Below are 19,673 nucleotides of genomic sequence, written 5' to 3'. Positions count from 1 at the left end.
AGCCAATTTTCATCTCTGTCCCCAAATTTTCCCACATCATGCAGGACGCCCAGATACCATCATGCAGGACGCCCAGATCGACGTTCTAGCTAATTTTCCTCCACTATCAGGCACCCAGATTGTACTCGTGGTTGGATTTTTGGTGTCCGATCGGGCACCCTCAAAATCGCATTATGAACAACAATTTTGACCCCAAATTTACGATCTGAGCGACAAGGTTTTTGAAACACACTTTGTATGATGGAATATTGCCAAATTTATCATAATGACATCGTAATGAGATTTCTTATCTCTTGAGATTTGGCACAACAGCAGAGGATACTTACAGTGCTTTGGCAGAGGTAGCAAAACCCCATTCTTAGATTACCTTCTGCGTCAAAAAGGTTTGAAAATAAAAATGTATTGTGATCTATTTTTGAGAGTGGGATTTTCTTTGGAACCCTTCCTTCTTTTTTCGGTTTAATTCTATCCAGACCAAGGGCTTCCACACAAACACACTGCCGTCAAGGGTTTGTCAAAGACAACGTTAACCTCAAATCCATGAAGGAAGAATGTCGGATTTTTTTTCTTCTTTTTTTCAATGGAATTTTACCCATCACAAAGTCAAAGGCCTCAAAGGTGGGGGCTACACAAAGGAAAGTATAGATATTAAACAGAAAACTAGTGCAATGCGACTGCGTCGCCAATATGCCAACGCTTAGTCCCTGCCCGTGACAACGGGTAGATGCCCTCGTTCACTGTCCTAAAAATAAACAAGTTTAATTTAAATCCCTTCAGCTGTTTAGAAGTATCACGGTTTTACCATAGATGACAGGTTTCACATTAATCGGTGAAGCAGTTTCAGAGAATGTTTTTTTTTTTAAATATCAGCTTTCAAGCTAATATGGCTGCCAAACCACGTGATATATGACATCAAAAATGTACACTCTGCATATGTATGGGTAGGGGATCACATTTGTGAAGTTTCATGTTGATCAAATAAGGTTCTTTTTTCTATCCAAGACGGCTGCCAAACCACGTGACCTACAGCGTCATAATTTTCAAACTATATGCAGCAATGGTGTTAGATGACATTTGTAAAGTTCGCATCGATAGGGTAAGCGGTTTCTGAGATATTGCGTTTAATCCAAGAAGGCTGCAATGCCACATGATGTCACAATTATCATCAAAACATTCTACATGGGTGTCGCTCCTACCCTGAAAGTTGTGGTTGCTGAGATGTGGTTGCTGAGAAAAACAAGGTTTAGCCCATACAAACGGATGTACAGACAATACAGACAACCTGAAAACATAATTCCTGTGGCCACCTTCGGGCGAAAAGCACTCCTCCCTTTATATAAGGGGTTGTTTCCCTGTATGCAGTTGTAACATGGGGACTGAAAATACGTTTCTTGGCTACTACTGGATGGAATTGGCTGCAAATTTCAGAAGTAAATGCTTTGTACGTTAAGGTACTATGTTCCAACTTTCAGCAACGTCTGTTTCTGCATTCTTGAGTTATATTTCGAAAACCCTCGAAATCAGGGTGTCTGTCCGTCCGTCAGCCCGAAATGTGTTGGCGCTCATATCTCAAGGACAACACATTAAAACTAGCTGAAACTTGGAATATACATCGACCAATAGGTCTAGTTCATGGCTTTCAAAACAAATTCCACCTAAGTGCTGTAGTTTTTGCTTTAAAATTAAATATATACAAGCGTTACGCCTAGGTCCCCCATTGGTGAAGTGATGCGAGTTGACAAAGTGGAAGACGCAAGGCGGCCATCTTGGATTTTGACGTGGCGACCCAATTTTCAATAGCGTTCTCCCTTATGGGTAGATACACCCACACACCAGATTAGAAGTTGGTACTTCGCTTATTTTTCAAGATATTCCACTCACAAGGTTCAGACATACGTGGCGGCGGCCATCTTGGATTTTGACGTGGCGACCCAATTTTCAATAGCGTTCTCCCTTATGCGTAGATACACCCACACACCAGATTAGAAGTTGGTACTTCGCTTATTTTTCAAGATATTCATCTCACAAGGTTCAGACATACATGGCGGCGGCCATCTTGGAAATGACGTGGCGACCCAATTTACAATAGCGTTCTTCCTTATGCCGAGATACACCCACACACCAAATTAGAAGTTGGTACTTCGCTTATTTTTAAAGATATTCATCTCACAAGGTTCAGACATACATGGCGGCGGCCATCTTGGATTTTGACGTGGCGACCCAATTTTAAACAGCGTTCTTCCTTATGCTGAGATACACGCACACACCAGATTAGAAGTTGGTACTTCGCTTATTTTTCAAGATATTCAGCTCACAAGGTTCAGACATGCATGGCATCAGACATACATGGCGGCGGCCATCTTGGATTTGACGTGGGTTGCACCCACACACCAAATTCGAATGCGGTCCTTCGCTTACGCACGCACGCACGCCCGCCCGCACGCACGGACGGACACACGGACGAAGGGGAAAACCATAGTCCCCCTTTCGCTCCGCGGTGCGACGGGGGACAATAAGTATATATACATAAATATATATATATAAATATATAAACACTTTATAACACTTCAAAATATTATTGCACAAATATAATGTGCTGGCTCAATGGCCTAATGAATAAAGCATCAGACTCTCAAGCTGGGGATTAATGGGTTTGAATCCTGTCTGGGTTGAATATAATATATTTTTCTTTCCCTTTACTTTTTCAAGTCTTTTATATCATCTTCAATAATGAACAAATGAACATCTTGTACAATGAGCAAATGCATTTTGTTTGTATTTAAAACCTAATTATTCTTAAATCTGAATTTCAGTGTCATGAGTATTGTACCACATCAAATTGCTTATTGTATGGAAATCAATGGAGGTGCAAAGTGCCCCTTCCTTTTTATGGGACGGTGTCTCTGTGTGCAACTTTAACATGGGGACTGAAAATTCGTTTCTCGGCTTCTACTGGTACATTGCATTTTCTAGCGTGACTGCACGCTCTGCACGCCTCACCAGACTTCGTTTCAGAGGGATAGGCATCTTTGACCATTTCAGTGTCTTTTGGGTCTTAGGGATCCTCTGGGCCTTTAAGGGTATTTTGGGTCTTTGGGGTGTTTTGGGTCTTCAGGGTCTATAGGGGTTTTTGGGTCTTCAGGGTATTTTGTGTCTTCAGGGTGTTTTGGGTCTTTGGGGTATTTTGGGTCTTCAGGGTCTTTGTCTTCGGTGTGTTTTGGGTCTTCATGGTCATCGGGGTCTTTTGGTTCCTCTGGATCTTTTAGGGTATTTGAGTCTTTTTGGGTCTTTGGGTCTTTGGGGTATTTTGGGTCTTCAGGGTGTTTTGGGTCTTCGGGGTGTTTTGGGTCTTCGGGGTCTTTTGGGCCTTCAGGGTCTTTTTGAGCCTCAGGGCCTTCAAGGGTATTTTGGGTCTTCAGGGGTCATGGTGGTCTTAAGGTTCTTGGGGGAATTAAAGGGTTGTCAAAGTTCTGAGGGGTCTCAGCAGTCTAAACGTAATTAAGAGGGTGTTAATTTTAGTTGAAGAAGACGTTTTCGTCACATATAAACAAACATACATAACGACATAACTAACCATATACGTTTGCTCTATTATAATAACTAGCGTGACTCGGCGCACTCCGCGCGCCTCACCACACGTCGTTTCAGAGGGGCAGGCGTCTTTGACCATTTCGGTGTCTGTTGGGTCTTCAGGGCCAATTGGGTCTTTTGGATCCTCTGGGCATTTAAGGGTATTTTGGGTCATTGAGGTGTTTTGGGTATTCAGGGTCTTCAGAGGCTTTTGGGTCTTAAGGGTCCTTTGTTTCCTCTGGGTCTTTTGTTTCCTCTGGGTCTTTAAGAGTCTTTGGGGTGTTTTGGTTATTTGGGGTATTTAAGGGTATTTGAGGTGTTTAGGGACTTCAGGGTCTTAAGGGTCCTTTGTTTCCTCTGGGTCTTTTGTTTCCTCTGGGTCTTTAAGTCTTTGAGGTATTTTGGTTATTTGGGGTATGTAAGGGTATTTTGGGTATTTGGGGTCTTCCGTGTGTTTGGGGTCTTTTTGGTCTTCGGGGTGTTTTTGGTTTTTGGGGTGTTTTGGGTCTTCTGGGTGTTTTGGGTCTTCGGGGTGTTTTGGGTCTTCAGGGTCTTTTTGAGCCTCAGGGCCTTGAAGGGTATTTTGGGTCTTTGGGGGTGTTTTGGGTCTTCAGGGTATTTTGGGTCTTGGTGGTCTTAAGGGTCTTGGGGGAATTAAAGGGTCGTCAAAGGTCTGAGGGGTCTCAGTAGTCTTAACGCAATTAAGAGGGTTAATTAAGAGGGTGGTAATTTTATTTGAAGACGTTTTCGTCGCATATAAACATAACGACAAACATAACGACATACATAACCATATACGTTTGCTCTATTATAATGAGATACATGTACACACATTTTATATGCCGTTAAAGGATTTTAAAAAAATTCTAAGCTGCTAGCTCAATGGCCTAATGGATAAAGCATCAGACTCCCTCACCAGGGATTGTGTGTTCAATCCTGTCTGGGTTGAATATTTTTTTCCCTTACTTTTTCAAGTCTTCATATAAAGTCTTGTACGATTAACAAATGAATTTTGTTCGTATTTAAATTGTATCTTGTGAAAAATGTCAGCGGCATAGAAAAGGCCCCTTTATATAAGGGTATGTGCCGTTTAAGAATAGAATAATTATATGAACTTTTCTAAAGCATTCCTTGGTTCCTCCCTGGAACACAAGGGTAGTCCAGCATGAACACGAGATTTTCTGAATGCCCCTTATTTTGTATTGTTTGGCATTTTATACAAGCTATGGAATGTCCCTCCTTTTCTATACTTTGCCACATGGCACATATCCTTATATAAAGGGGCCTTTTCTATGCCCCTCACATTTTACCCAAGAATGTCTTTATAATCCTCTTGAACGGAGATGTGTTCGGATTGAGGGGGAACAGGAGGGAGGTCGAGTTCCAAAATGATGGTGCGAGGAAAAACGAGAATACTTCAGTCTGAAGGAAAAATGCAGTGTATGGATGGGAAGAAGCTGCCAAATATGTGGAGCGACAAAGTATTCAGGTGGAACACGTGAGAGACCCTCAGAGATCTTTAGTCCAGCTCGAGTTGTTTCGTCCCCCAAAAGACATCCTCAACCTTACATCCTACAATAAAAACACTCCATTAAATCATCACTGTTGAAGACCAAAGCAATCGATCACGACTGAGTGGAAAGGACACCCGAGTGAAACAACTGAGTTGCAGTGTGGTGGTGGTACAGAGCGTCTGAGGTGAGCACAACAATGGATATGGATTGTAATCAGTAATCTTTATGGATTTTACTTTACATCAGTAATCTTGGCATCTCTTGTCAATCCCTTTTACTTTTTTTAAGTCATGGAATCCCTCTTTTACTCCCGCCTCTGGAACAAACTCCCTCACTCTCTTCAATCCCACTCCTCCCTCCAGGTCTTTAAAACAGCTGTCCACCACCATCTCTTATCTTCCCCCATCCAAAACCTTGATCTCTTCTACCCCCTTTAAATCACCCCAAATCCACTTTTTTTTTTGGAAATCCCGACTTTTCTTTCCTGGAAGTTCCAGCAGTGTCCATGTGTTTTATACCTCTCCCACCCCCCCCCCCTCCCCTTCCCATGCCCTCTCCCTCCCACGGATCTTCTGATGTCCCTATTTTCTGCTGTTGTGCTTGTGCTTCCCTCTCTCTCCCCATCTTGTCTGCCGCTCCCTTTATTCCATGTTTTGTGTGTCCGTTTGTTTTTGTGATTGATATTAGCTTTTACACGAGCCTCGATCTTCTATACAAAAAATAAATAAATAAATAAAATCTGAATGGCAGCTCGTTTGTAACGGCTGTAATCATTTTGAAGAGGACTTCTCATTTTAACAATATTTAAGAGAAAACTATTGAGCAAGTCAGGTCCTCGTACTCCCCGATAGTATCGGGGAATACGAGAACAATTTATCGACGTCACTGAAAGTGTTGTTTGGAGGTACAATCCACTCAGACCTCCCTTTCAGTTAAAAATGAAACATTTTCAGGAGAAACACCAAAATGCAAAGATGTTACACAAGTTCACTTTTAATTATTAAATATAAATCCCTTTTAAAATACATCTTACAATCTCTACATGCACTGCCTTTGTTCCAAAAGCTTTGGCATCATTAGTATAAAGTTTTCTAACCATGTACAAGGGTCAGTACAAAAGTAATGCCTCATTTAGTATCTTGTTAAATGTCATCTCAGAAATCATGAAGCTTGTCGGGAACTTCACCGAGTCATTGCTGAATACCTGGTCATCTTTGTGTCGTCTCCATCACTATAAATGGATGCTTGGCACTATTTAACGAAGGCACATGTGCTCACACTGTACAACGCCTCGCTTAGCCAATTGCTGAGTCTCCACATCATCGTCACCTTTGAAGTGGTGTCGACACAATGCAACCTTCGGTCAGCCACAGAAATGGCATTCTGAAGGTAAAATCCGAGCTGCACACACGGGCTGGGACACCACAGTCCATCCGAACAACATGATTGCCTCAGGTTGGTGCCACCTGGCCACGTTTTGCTGATGGAACACCCAAACACGTGTCGGTGAAGGAAAATGCTCCGTTTGGGTTTTTTCAGTTTCTTCAAGGTCTCGTTGTACAGCAGTGGGAGGATCAGGGCACCCTTTGGCACAAGGTCGATAATCTTCCTTCACTTTCCCAGAACACAGTGGCCATCACTTATCTGGTCAAGGGTTTGGAAATGGCAAACGCATGTCTCACCTGTGATTACACATGAGAGAAATGCATCACATTCAGTTTCAAAAGATTCAGGAAGGTGAGTATAGTCTTACGCAAGTCTTGACGGACATCCTTCAGCATATGAACCTGAGCACAGACTTGAGTACCTGAGGTTCCTCGATAACAAATTGCTGGCTTGCCGATACCTGTTGGTTCACACTAATCATTTGGCGATCAGTCAATTGGTTCGAACGAGCTCCACTTGGTGCTTTTTCTTCTGGTGTCACTGCCGTGGTGTCACCAACTGTGTGGCTCGTCTGAATTTAGATTCCGCACACTTAAAGTACTGCCCACCATCTACACTGACATCAGGGGCAGAGCAACTGTATACATTTTCTCAGCCGCACCTCAACAACAAGATGCACTTCACTGTTCAACTTTGCACGCATTTCACAAATCAGCAGCCATTTAGAGTTGTCGTCATTTGACTGATCGCAGTGCCAGTCAGGATACGTCGAGAAACATTCATTCAGCAGGAATTTTATTGCCTTCCTACGAGGCATACCTGAAAAGAAAAAAAATAAGAGGCATTACATTCATAACGGCCCTCATGTATAGTTAAACTGCAACTCAGATTTAAGGTTCACAGTCAATTTAAAAAAAAATGAAAATGACGACAGACTTTAAATATACAAATTTGAATTGTTAATAATATTGTCAAACATTTCTTTTTACATTGTTACACCGCCAAAAAGTAAAATCACAGAAAAAGAAGAAACAATTGGTCAGGGTTTCAAATCCAGGCACTTAAAGCCAACAGTTACAAGAAGGTTAACCAGGAACGTGAACACATTCTTGTCATCTCCCTCACAAGGATATAAACATTTCTCAACATATGCTCATATCTCAACTCAAAAACATAAAATAAAATAAAAAGACTTCATAAAATAGCAAGCAGCAAGATAATGTTGGCCAGCTGCTCAGCTTCCGGTTCTCACTTTCAGGAACGAAAGATGTTTCATACGTAGTGTTCACAAATGGACGGTGGAAATCGGGGAGCTAGAGAGAAAAATGAGCAGTAATGAGTGGACGGGGGTAAAAAAAGGTTTAGCATTCCTATGACTCATTTTTGAAAAACCAATGCACAGGATTTAATTAAGTAATCTCACCTTGAAGTAATAAAGGAATTTCCAAAGGCACCCACACATCCTCTTCAAGTGCACTTTTTGTTTGGTTAGCCCCCTCAACGAAAACTGCATGCCTCGCGACCCGCTCGTCGTACCTCATGCGCCGCGCTAACCCATCAATATCACCGGCACACCTCACGCTTCCCACAAGGTCCCCCGCGTGCCCCACGCTGTCCCTCGCGTGCTTCACCCTGTTCCCCGCAAGGTGGTCCCCCGCATGCCTCACGCCGTCCCCCGTGTGCCTCACGCTGTCCCCCGCGTGCCTCACACTGTCCCCCGCGAGGTCGTCGCCCGCGTGCCTCACGCTGTCCCCCGCAAGGTCGTTCCTCACGCTGTCCCCCACAATGTCGTTCCTCACGCTGTCCCCCACGTGCCTCACGCCGTCCCCCACAAGGTCGTCCCCCGCATGCCTCACGCTGTCCCCTGCAAGGTCCCCCGCGTGCCTCATGCTCCCCGCAGTACCTTCAATGTCCCTCACACGCCTCTCAACTTCCCCAGTGTCTCTTGTACCCCCCTCAATGCCCCCTGCATGCCTCACAGCCCACAAAACACTCGCACCCTGCGTGACCTCCCCCGCATGCCTCGCACCTCCTGTGTGGCTCACATCCCACACGTGGCTGACACCCCCCGCAAAATCCCCTTCGTGCCTCGCATCCCCCGCAGCATTCCCCACATGCCTCGCACGTGCCGTGTCCCTCTCAACATGTCCTACACACCTCTCAACATACCCTACATGCCTCGCACTATCTTCAACCTGCATTGCACCCCCCTCAACATGCCCCACATGCCTTGCACAGTCTTCAACCTGTCTTGCTCCCCCCTCAACGTGCTTTGAACATTCCTCAACATGCCCGTGTCTCGCGCCACCCTCAACGCCCCGCACATGCCTAACACACCCCTCAAGGTCACTCGTGCCCCCATGAAAGCAATTGCTGCGCTGGTCTTGGGTCAGACGCCTCACATCTCTCAAGGAAATCTCACCTTGACACGAACTAGACTCTGCACGTGCATCCAAACAAATTTCCCATTGGTCAAAAATACTATTTTCAGTTTGGCTGCTGCTGTGAAAAACCCGATGTTGTTGATGTCTATTGCACTCCCAGCAAAGTTTGTTCTCAAATACACAATTATGGCTATTGTTGCAGGCAGTGTTTGGCCAATCACGCAGCATAGTTCCATAATGATGGCTACGTTCCCTAATTCCTCCATCATTATGGTGACCATTTTCTATGTGGCCTGCATCTTGATGGTGGTGATGGATGCAGTGAGGGGTTGCTTGTGCAGTCATGGTGACTGCAGCAGGTAGTAACGGGTGTTCAATGCTTGGGGCAGTACTCTGACAGACACTGCAAAGTTGTGGAAGAACAGCCAAGGTGGGGCCATTGGCAGGCTTGTGCCCACGGAATACAAATGCCTCACAATCACTGCCTGGAGAACTGCGACGAGTTGAACCACTGCCATACACGCCTTGGCGGCTTGCATCTCCAGTGTCGGAGGAAGATAATGAGTGACCAGAAGACGTTGATGCTGGTGATGAAAGAGGTGAGACATCTGTATCATGCAGTGGGCTTGACAGCTGAGTGCGAAGTCTACGATTGCCAAGTATCCCATCACCACGGCATTGAGGACAAAAACATCGACATCTGCGGGGCAATCGAGTACGGGCAAAGGAACCCCTCAATCTTCGGCTTCCTGTAGTATTCCAGTGCCGGTCATAAGGGCGGATGCCTTGGCGATGGGAGAGAAACATGTGAGGGGCCGGAGGATAGAAAGGTCTACGGGTTGGAGGACGTGAACCAGCAATGGTTGGAGGGGATGTGACGGTGGAAACCAAGGGCTGATGGGGAGGAGAAAACACAAGTGATGGAGCAGCTGGGCGAGGGATCGCAATTCGACTGAGGTCTGGAAAAAAAAAATAGGTGGTAGTTAGAAGGGTTACATCACACATCTGTCATTTAAAGCAGTAATTGTTAGTGGTTGAATGTGATTGGCACATAGTCATGGCCAAAAATATTGGCACCTTGCACTTTTTTCAAATAACTCACAATGTTCTCTAAAAATAAGTTGAAATTGACAAAGGTATTTGGTCTCCACAATTCTTTATTTCACTGTTAATATTACAGAACCTTTATTTTTGATTCATAATTTAATATATCTTTTTAAATCAGAAAACAAAAAGAAATAGAATTGACAAAATTATTCACACCCTGGACTTAGTACTTGGTAGCACATCGTTTGGACAAAATAACTGCAGTCAAGCGCTTCCTATAGCCATGAATGAGCTTCCTCCACCTCTCTACTGGCAGTTTGGCCCACTCTTCTTGTGAAAACTGCTCCAGTTCTCCCAGATTTGAAGGGTGCCTTCTCCCAACTGCTGTTTTCAGATCTCCCCACAGGTGTTCAATGGGATTTAGATCTGGACTCATTGCTGGACACTTCAGAACAGTCCGGCGTTTTATCTTGAACCATTCCTGGGTGCTTTTTGAAGTGTGCTTGCAGTCATTGTTCTGCTGCAAGACCCATGACCTTTGACGGAGACCCAGCTTTACAACACTGGGTTGAACATTGCACTCCAAAATGCCTTGGTAATCTCCTGATTTCATGATGCCATGCACACATTCAAGGCACCCAGTGCCTGAGGCAGCACAACAACCCCAAAACTTCACTGAACCTCCTCCATATTTGACTGTAGGGAAGGTGTTCTTTTCTTTGAAGGCTTCATTTTGTTTTCTGTAAACATAGAGATGATGTGCTTTACCAAAAAGCTCTAATTTGGTCTCATCTGTCCACCGGACATTCTCCCAGAAGGATTTTGGCTTGTTCAGGTGTGTTTTGGCAAACTCCAGTCAGGTTTCTCAGCAGTGGGGTCCTCCTCGTTCTCCTACCACAGAACTCCCTTTCATTGAGTTGGCGACGGATGGTGCAAGTTGAAACTGTCGTACCTTGTGTCTGAAGGCCAGCATGAATCTGTTTGGCAGTTGATCGAGGTGCTTTCTCCACCATTCAAACAATCCTTCGCTGCAATCTTCGATCCAGATTTCTCTTCCAGCCACGTCCAGGGAGGTTGACTCCAGTGCCATGGGCCTTAAACTTCCTGATAACATTGCGTACAGTGGAGACAGGAATATCAAGGTTTCTGGAGATGGACTTGTAGCCTTGAGATTGTCCATGCTTGGGTACAATCTTGTGTCTAACCTCCTCAGACAATTATCTGGTTTTCTTTCTCTTTTTTCTCCATGCTCATTGTGGTACACACAGTGACAGAAAACAGCAGAATGACTCTTTTCTCTATTCAATCTGGTTGAATGAGTGCTTTTTACATTGCAGGCACCTGCAACTCACCATAGGTGAGTTCAATTCCAAAGTCAAGGAGAACGACCTGCTTGAAATATAATTATTTCTAACAACTTCTAAAAGGTGCCAATAATATTGTCTAGGCCATTTTAGGATTTCTGTGTGGAATAAGCTAAGATTTCCTAATTGTTTCAGCTTTTTTTGTTTTATTCCACTGCAAACCAAATAAATACATATGTGGATGCCAAAATATTTTTAATTTCAACAATTTTCTGGAAGAAATGGTGCATTATTTGAAAAAAGTGCAAGGGTGCCAATATTTTTGGCCACGACTGTCATGGCCATTTTGCAGTTTTTTCAGCATCCTAAAACATGCTGTTAGTAAATGGGTCATTAAATGACGAGCTAACATGCGACACTGGGGACTCATATTTATGGAGAATATGTCATGAACAAATGGATATTTCCAATTCAAAAAGGGCTTCTTAGCACTATTATCCTCCTCAACAAAACAAAAATGAGGAATGTACGATATATAGCATGAGAAACTATCTATCACGTTTGTTCCAAGTGAAGTTGCTGCTGGTGTGTTTTGGCTCAATGGTGCGATTAAACGAAAATAAGAAACCAAGGAACAACTTTATTCATGTCAGGTTGGCCTGTTTGGTGTTCCCAACTGAGCAGCCTGTCATGCAATTAGATTGGTTATGAACCATAATGACTGGGTGGTCACCTCAGATTCGATCATTAACTGGGTTTTGGATTCGTCTCGAGTCGAAAATCATTCCAATGACAAGAAGCAGATTTAATGTTTAAAAACATTTGTTTTTTTTAAACAGACCAGCTTATCATACCAAGAATGGTGTATCGGCAGCGAGGGCAAGAACGCTGGCGAAGGAGCCAGGGATCAACGCAGCGCCGATGGAACTTGTGCCGACATGAGACCACTCTTACTTCCTAAGAGAATGGGGGAGGAGGAAATACCAGTTTGCTGTTTGCAAATATTTAACATGAAAAGATATTACAAGTGAAGGAAGGAGTTTCTTTTCTTGTTATTTGAAACAAAAAATGAAATAAAAACGCTTGATAACAACCTCGTGTTGCAAAGATAGGGCAAGCATGATAGCCTAAATACATGCACACTTCTCTCTGAGCTGTCGAGCCTGGGTTTGAGATCCCACATTGTATCTCACATTAAAGATTCCCCCATTGCATCTCACAAATAGGTGAGTTATCAGCAACAACCTTGAACAAATTACAAATTCCTGCTCTAACCTACAGGGGTCACCAAATTTGTCATGCCTGTTGTGATGAAACCTGCAGCTTCGTACTGCACATGAAGAAAATTAAGAATTGCATTTTTGCCAAAAAAAAAACAAAGCAGCAAATACAACATTGCACAAAAAACACTTTTTAACAGGAGAAAATATCAAAAACAAAAACATCAAAACATGGACATGTATCGACGAAATAATAAATGTGATGACAGGCACGACTTTAGGCATGACCAGAAATTAGCAATTGGTGCTTCATGATACCACCATGAGAGGACAATTTACAAAACATGTACACAATCCAACTTTTTTTTCTAATGCTGTGAACAAACATATTAGTACATCATGGGGGTTGAAGGTTGTGATGAAGTTTCATTAAAATTGTGTGTGTAGTTTTTGGGAAGAGAGCAAATACCAATTTTGGGGGCCTTAAACCACCCCCGTGGACTTCCTTCGATCTCAATTTTTTTTTAAAGATCTCGATTTCTTTTTGATGCCATGAACAAACTTTGGTACATCACGGGTGATGAAGGCTTTGGTCAAGTTTAATCAGATTTGCATGTGTAGTTTCTGAGAAGAAGCAAATACCTACTTTGTGGGTCAAACCTGGACCCATGTTGACCTGTCATAGACCCCGTTCGACCTCGATTTTCTTAATGCCGTGAACAAGCTTTGGTATGTCACGGGGGAGAAAGGTTGTGGTCAAGTTTCATCAAAATGGTGTGTGTAGTTTCAGAAGAAAAAGCTAATTCCTGTTTTGGGGTGCAAAATCAATTTGGGTGGAGTTGGAAGGAGGGGGCAGGGGAGGGTGTTGACGAAAATCAGGATCTAAGGGTATCTACGGGAGGGTTGCCCCCCAAAATAGCCTTTTTTCCCCTTTTTTAAAATTAAGTCCTATGATTACGTTAGTATGATTTTACATGCTGCCCCGTCTCTTAGCAACCATTGAAATTGGTTTGAAATACCACAGTCATGTAGTATACTGCTTTATTCTACCAGGTGAGTGCCCAGGGGTATTCCCCCTATTTTTGTTTTATTGTACCACAGAGTTTCTTAGAAATTGAAAGCACCAGTTAGAAATTACTTTCCCACTTCCTGCCCTCCAAATTTCCAAACTATCAATTTTCGAGTTGTATCTTGGAATTAAATTTTGCATCATCAATGTGAATGTATGCGGGCTTGACAATATTTTTGACGATAAACTAATTTGAAGGTCATGACCTAATTATAGAGTTGGTGGGGGGCTGGCACCCCTGCCTCACACCTTGCCTTAAAAAAAACATTTTTCACCATAACTCGATTAAGGTTTGTCCGATCAGAATGAAATCGTCATCCAGAGATAGTCTGGAGCAGGGCGAATTTACGATTAATTAACATCATACCATCCGAGTTGAAGGTCAAGGTCAAGGTCAAATGGCACTTTGAAAAAAAACAACACGTTTTTTGTCATCACTCAATTTTGTCAATGCGGAATCTCAAAAACCGCTTGGCCTTCCAAGATGTTCTGGCATCACAACGTACCTGCATCAAAGTTGTGCACCTGATATTCAATTTGTCTCCTTGACCTACTTTTCAGATCGTGACCTAATTAACAAAAACACCTTTTTGATCACAACTCGAATAATTTTCCTCCGATTCTCATGACTGAGTTTTCTGGATAGATTAAGCTCTTCAATGAGCGTCAACCGCTGTATATAAACAATTTTTCTTTAATAATTAAGGTAGTTAATTAAATTATTAGTTATAACAAGAAAACATCTGAAAATGCAAAGAATGTCTGCTTCCGCTTTGTATTCAGACTTCATCGTCTTCTTCCGTATGCTAAACATGATGAAAACAGCTAAAAACATTACAAAAATTACGATTTTAGGTGACCTTGACCTTTTCACCTCAAAAGTAAAAGGCTTCAGTTACCCATTATGCAAACCCTGGTCAAATTTCAAGTCAATCGGATGAAAATTGACGAATTTATGCAACCACGACCTTTAGTTCAAAAAAAATAAAATAATAATAATAATAATAATTGGCTTCTAATTTTCGATTGGTGAACCAATTCAGTGACCCAATAAGCAAAGTGTTAAAATTTCAGGTCTCAATATCGATATCGATCTCGGTCATACACGCACACACACACCTCTCCATCAGTATAATGTTCCAAGCATATGGCACATTCAGAGCCACTACTGAGAGACCCTGCACGGGAACGATTCAGCTTCCGGGTACACCTCCGACCCTTGGCTCTATACTTTCTGGTTTCCATAGACTCCATGGCCAACAATGTCAGGCGTGTCAGCTCAGTCTAGGGGGTGAGGTGGGAAAGAGGTGTGGATAGGAAAAAAAGCAGGGTATAGGATGAGATGGGGGTGTCGAAAAGACTTCAAACTGAAATGATGGTGGTAACAAGGCATCTTTCACAAAGAGTATGGAGGGATGGGGAAGGAATCTACGTACATGGCTCCTCCGCTGACTCAGTTTCATCTTAAGGTAAAAGAGCAGGCACACGATGAGAACAATGGCAAAGAGGGACACGAACACAATGATGTCCACTCCTCCATACTGGAAAAATCAACAATAGAAAATTAATTCTTAAGGGTGTAGTACTGGTGAAAAATTGAGAAAACTACATAGGTACCTTTGAGAGGCCTTTACACAAAAACAAAGTCAAGTTAATATCTAATTTTCAGTTTTTCTTGAAAGATATAATCTTGGCTTTAACTCAGACCAGTTTCAACGCTTCGTTGTCATATTACATGCATATAATTTGCATAAATTAGACCGTCAATAAAAAAACAAGGAAAAACAAAGAACACATTTCTACTTCTATCTTCTATGTCACCTATCATTCTTTTCACACAAAACTTGGTACATGTATTATACATGTGTTACTCTACTACCTGATGAGAGGATTTTGTGAAATTATGTCAAATGTTCACTAATTAGCTAATTATGCCAATTACCAGATAAAACTTGGTTGTCCTTCAATAAATCCACAATGGCTACTCCTATAAACAAAAGCCTTCATCATTTTAAAGGAAGTGATATTCTGAATATCCTGTCCAAATTTCAGCCCAAAAGAATGATGCAAATTTAAAAGTTATAACAAATTTCATGCAAAATATAATATTTCTTGTAAATTGCGTGTAAAGATAACAATAATTAGGGGTACTTCTATGACCTCTAATAGCATGGTTCTTGTTTATAAGACTATAAGGAAACTGTTCAGCTAATAATAAAAAAAACCCCCCCCAAAAAAAAAACCTGTTCACCAGTACTACACCCTCAACTTCAAAATTATAAAATGTGAAAAAAAGAGCAGGACAATTATTGAACCAAGGTTTCAGTTTAGACCTCAGAGAGATGCAACAAGAAAGCTTTTATGGGATAGAGAGAAGATTCTCCATCCACACAAATGAAATAAAAGGAAGGCGTTTGATGCCAAATTATAATCTCTCAGCAGAAAGATACAACAGAGGGGTAAAATAATCAGGTATCAGTTTAAGGAAGTCGGTTATTTCATTTCCTTAGGATAAAGGGGTAATGAATGAAAAACACAGACACGTATGTCACAGAAGGATCATTCCAAATTAAATTTAATTACCCAGGATTTCCAATTGTGATGACACTAGGTGTGCTTGGTGTTTAAAGTACCTGCAATATGGCCAAATTAACCAAGATGTGAAACTGGATTCTATTTGACATTTTACAAGATGTGCATTTCATACAGTCATGCATAAAAAAGTCCAACTTTTGATCACAAATTCATTACATTCTTTCGAAAATGTGGTGGGGGAGTGGGGTGGGGGTGGAGGAGGGGGTGCCAGGGAAGGAGCATTAAATGGAATGTGCACTATCAGGACATGATGAGTCGATGATTGTAAATGTAAAAGATGTTGCGGAGGGATTACCACTGTCTCTTTAGGCGAGATTAACACTCGCGCCCTTGCACGATGTAGTATGATATGGAGCAGTTGCCTGGCATCTTCACCTTGTATGTAAAGCACTGGCCTCGTCAAAGGCCGCAAGGTTTCTACACTCAGCTGGACACACACACACACACGTTGCACACCCAGATTGAATTTGCACTCCCACTCTCCAACGGCCAAGTCAAAACCCACATGACAATAGGTCAGCCATACCTTTTCTACAGCATTGCTGTTGTTCGAAACGTCAAATATAACAGCTTCAGCTCCACGCGCTATCGCTTTTCGTGCCTGCCACGTGAAACAAAGGGTCATCTTGTCAAACTGTACAAGGTGGGCCAAAATACAACTTTGAGCACTACAGAACGTCTAACGGAATACACACCACCCGCTCAAAGTTGTTTTTCATGCATTTCTTAATTTACAAAAGAACAATAGACCTTTTATTTTTTCTTAAGAAATAAAAATTCTGAAGGCGATCTAATCAACATGCAATGGAAATGCCATTTCCACCACTCCAATGAATCTGACAATGTTGGGTCAGTGAATACACTTTAACCTCAGGCAGAATGGAAATTTGCACGTTAGCTATCGTTCAATATGAAATTCCGAGTTCTACCAGCAAAGGAATCTAAATCTCAAAACCAAATACCCGTAATCCTTTGGCGTACTTTTCGCAAATAAAATATTCTGTTTTCTTGTGATGGTGCAAGAGCTGTTGTATTAGGATTTTCATCAAAATGTAAATCATATGGGAACTCGGTGTAAATCATACGGGACCAATAAAATACAGATTGCAATTTACTTCGCCCATAGCAACTTGAAATATGTCTTCATGAGTGGCACGGACAGAAGGTGTATCAAGCCCTTCTTTAACCAAGCTTGCAGGTTTCGGGAGAAATGGAACTTGGTCCGCTTTTGAAATTAGCTTTAAATAATGAAGCATATTTTATGTTGAACTGTGGGCGCTGAAGTAAGGTACGGTAGTTGCCTTACTTGTGAACGGTACGGTAGTTGCCTTACTTGTGAACGGTACGGTAGTTGCCTTACTTGCGAACGGTACGGTAGTTGCGAAACATGTAGGCCTCTGCTACACGTGCTGGCCAAGCGCATTACTTGCTATTCACTACAGCGTGACTGGTAACTGTATGTGTATGGCACAAGCATTATTTTTGACACTCTGGTACTGTAATCTCTCAAAAAAGAAAAAGGCAAATATATTCATGCGTCGTTACATTTCCGCTTCTTTGTTGTGGTGTGAAGTTTGCGAAAATTGAACGCAGAAAATTTACACTTTTACAGTAACCGTTCACTGGTTGGACGACAGTCGCAAAGACGATAGCAAAAGAAAAAAAATCCTCCAAAAACAAGGGTTCAATTTAGTCGTGAACAAAGTGCACCTACCCAAGAATTTTCTGGAACAAATCAATTTCAGCCTCTAAGTTTCATGAAGTACCCATCACCCAGAACAAGACCAAGGCAACCAGAACAAGGGGTTTCAAAGGGACCGCCTCATTTCAAGTCGGGGAATATGTTGTTGTTGTTGTTGTTGTTGTTGTTGTTGTTGTTGTTGTTGTAATTGCTGGATGCTCCTCTACAGGCTAGCTGCATTTTTTTTTTCTTCAACCGATTGTAACGAGACCAGAGTCTAGCCTTTTTCCTGCCATAACAGGAAGTAGCTTTGTTGTAGGCTCGCTGTTTTTGTTTGCCTATCCCCTTGATGGTTCTCATTACCCAGGGCTGGTTATAAACCTTGTTGAAGTGTATTTAATGGGCATAAGAGCAAGCACAGCTTCTTTTTAAATTAGCAAATGGATAAAACCAAAGCAAAAAAGTTGGGAAAAACTTGGAAGAATAATTGAAAACTAGTGGGGTCACCCGTGAGAATCCCACAGGCATGGACGTGTGTGACATTTCGACATATTGAGTTAGATGCTGCACCTGTACATTCAGTTTCACAAAATGGTTACTGCCAATTTATCAGATCCACAAATAATGTAATCTACACAATGTATTTACTTCTGATAACATGTGAATGCATGTGCTCGCACATGGGAAATACAGTTTGAAATGTTTTATTACATCTCATGTAAAATGTGACTTTAAGAACTCAAATCCTCTCCTCCCACATCACACACACACACACACATCACGTTTTTGTCCCCCGTCGCACCGCGGAGCGAAAGGGGGACTATGGTTTTCCCCTCCGTCCGTGTGTGCGTGCGTGCATTGAACCTTGAGCGGAATATCTTGAAAAATAAATGAACTACTAACTTCTAATCCGGTGTGTGGGTGTATCGAGGCATAAGGAAGAACGCTATTGAAAATTGGGTCACCACGTCAAAATCCAAGATGGCCGCCACCATATATATGTCTGAACCTTGTGAGCGAAATATCTTGAAAAATAAACGAACTACTAACTTCTAATCTGGTGTGTGGGTGTATCTACACATAAGGAAGAACGCTATTGAAAATTGGGTCGCCACGTCAAAATCCAATATGGCCGCCTTGCATCTTCCACTTGGTCAACTCATCACTTCACCGACGGGGGACCGAGGCGTAACGCTCGTTTCATTTCTGTTCCTGCCAATTCTGTCTTTCTCATATTCGCACGCACACGCGCACACACACACACACACACACACACACACACACACACACACACACACACACACACACACACACACACACACACACACACACACACACACACACACACACACACACACACACACACACACACACACACACACACACACACACACACACACACGTCTTTTGGGCGGTGTATAACAACATCACATAACACCTACAGTCACGTGAAAAAGTAAGTACACCCCATGTAAAGTTTTGACTTTTTCAACATATTTCAACATACAGCTATTTGATCTTCATTTCAACAATATTGATAGATAAAGGTGATATAATATAACAAATATCATGAAACATTTACATTTTGTAGTCCATTGTATAATTTAAATAAACAAATGCAAATTTCGCATGTGGAAAAAGTAAATACACCCCTACATTTATCACTACTTCAAATACCTAAAATTAAAATCAGGTGCACCAGCTCAAGTGCAAATGATTAGAACATCGTTAGAGAGGATCTTGGAGGAACCTGTTTTATTTAAACCTCAGACATTTAGTTTGGTTTGCTCTTTGTTGTTGAAGTGTGCGGCGTCACCATGCCGAGATCAAAAGAGCTCTCTGAGGCCTTGCCTACGAGTCTGGGAAGGGATTTAAAAAGATCTCCAAACAATTTGAAATCAAT

General features: G+C 42.2%; 1 protein-coding gene across 2 annotated transcripts in view; it reads right to left on the bottom strand.

The window, feature by feature from the left end:
• Positions 1 to 6,061: 6,061 nt before the first annotated feature.
• The window catches only part of LOC137425234 (uncharacterized), a 54,089-nt gene continuing 40,477 nt past the window's right edge, over positions 6,062 to 19,673 (bottom strand). For both annotated transcript variants that reach the window (XM_068113443.2, XM_068113445.2), the window contains exons 3-10: positions 16,616 to 16,690; positions 16,385 to 16,516; positions 14,931 to 15,035; positions 14,614 to 14,778; positions 12,060 to 12,162; positions 7,894 to 9,813; positions 7,723 to 7,783; positions 6,062 to 7,289 (exon numbers count right to left, since the gene is read on the bottom strand). In XM_068113443.2, coding sequence (XP_067969544.2) covers positions 7,743 to 7,783; positions 7,894 to 9,813; positions 12,060 to 12,162; positions 14,614 to 14,778; positions 14,931 to 15,035; positions 16,385 to 16,516; positions 16,616 to 16,690 — 2,541 coding nt within the window. In that variant the 3' untranslated portion in view covers positions 6,062 to 7,289; positions 7,723 to 7,742. The remainder of the gene's footprint in view (positions 7,290 to 7,722; positions 7,784 to 7,893; positions 9,814 to 12,059; positions 12,163 to 14,613; positions 14,779 to 14,930; positions 15,036 to 16,384; positions 16,517 to 16,615; positions 16,691 to 19,673) is intronic.

Source organism: Myxine glutinosa, chromosome 4 (genome assembly GCF_964187855.1).
Source record: "Myxine glutinosa chromosome 4, kmMyxGlut1.1, whole genome shotgun sequence".
NCBI lineage: Eukaryota > Metazoa > Chordata > Myxini > Myxiniformes > Myxinidae > Myxine > Myxine glutinosa.
The sequence above is the reverse complement of the archived record's forward strand: the minus strand, read 5'-3'. Positions and strand labels throughout refer to the sequence as shown.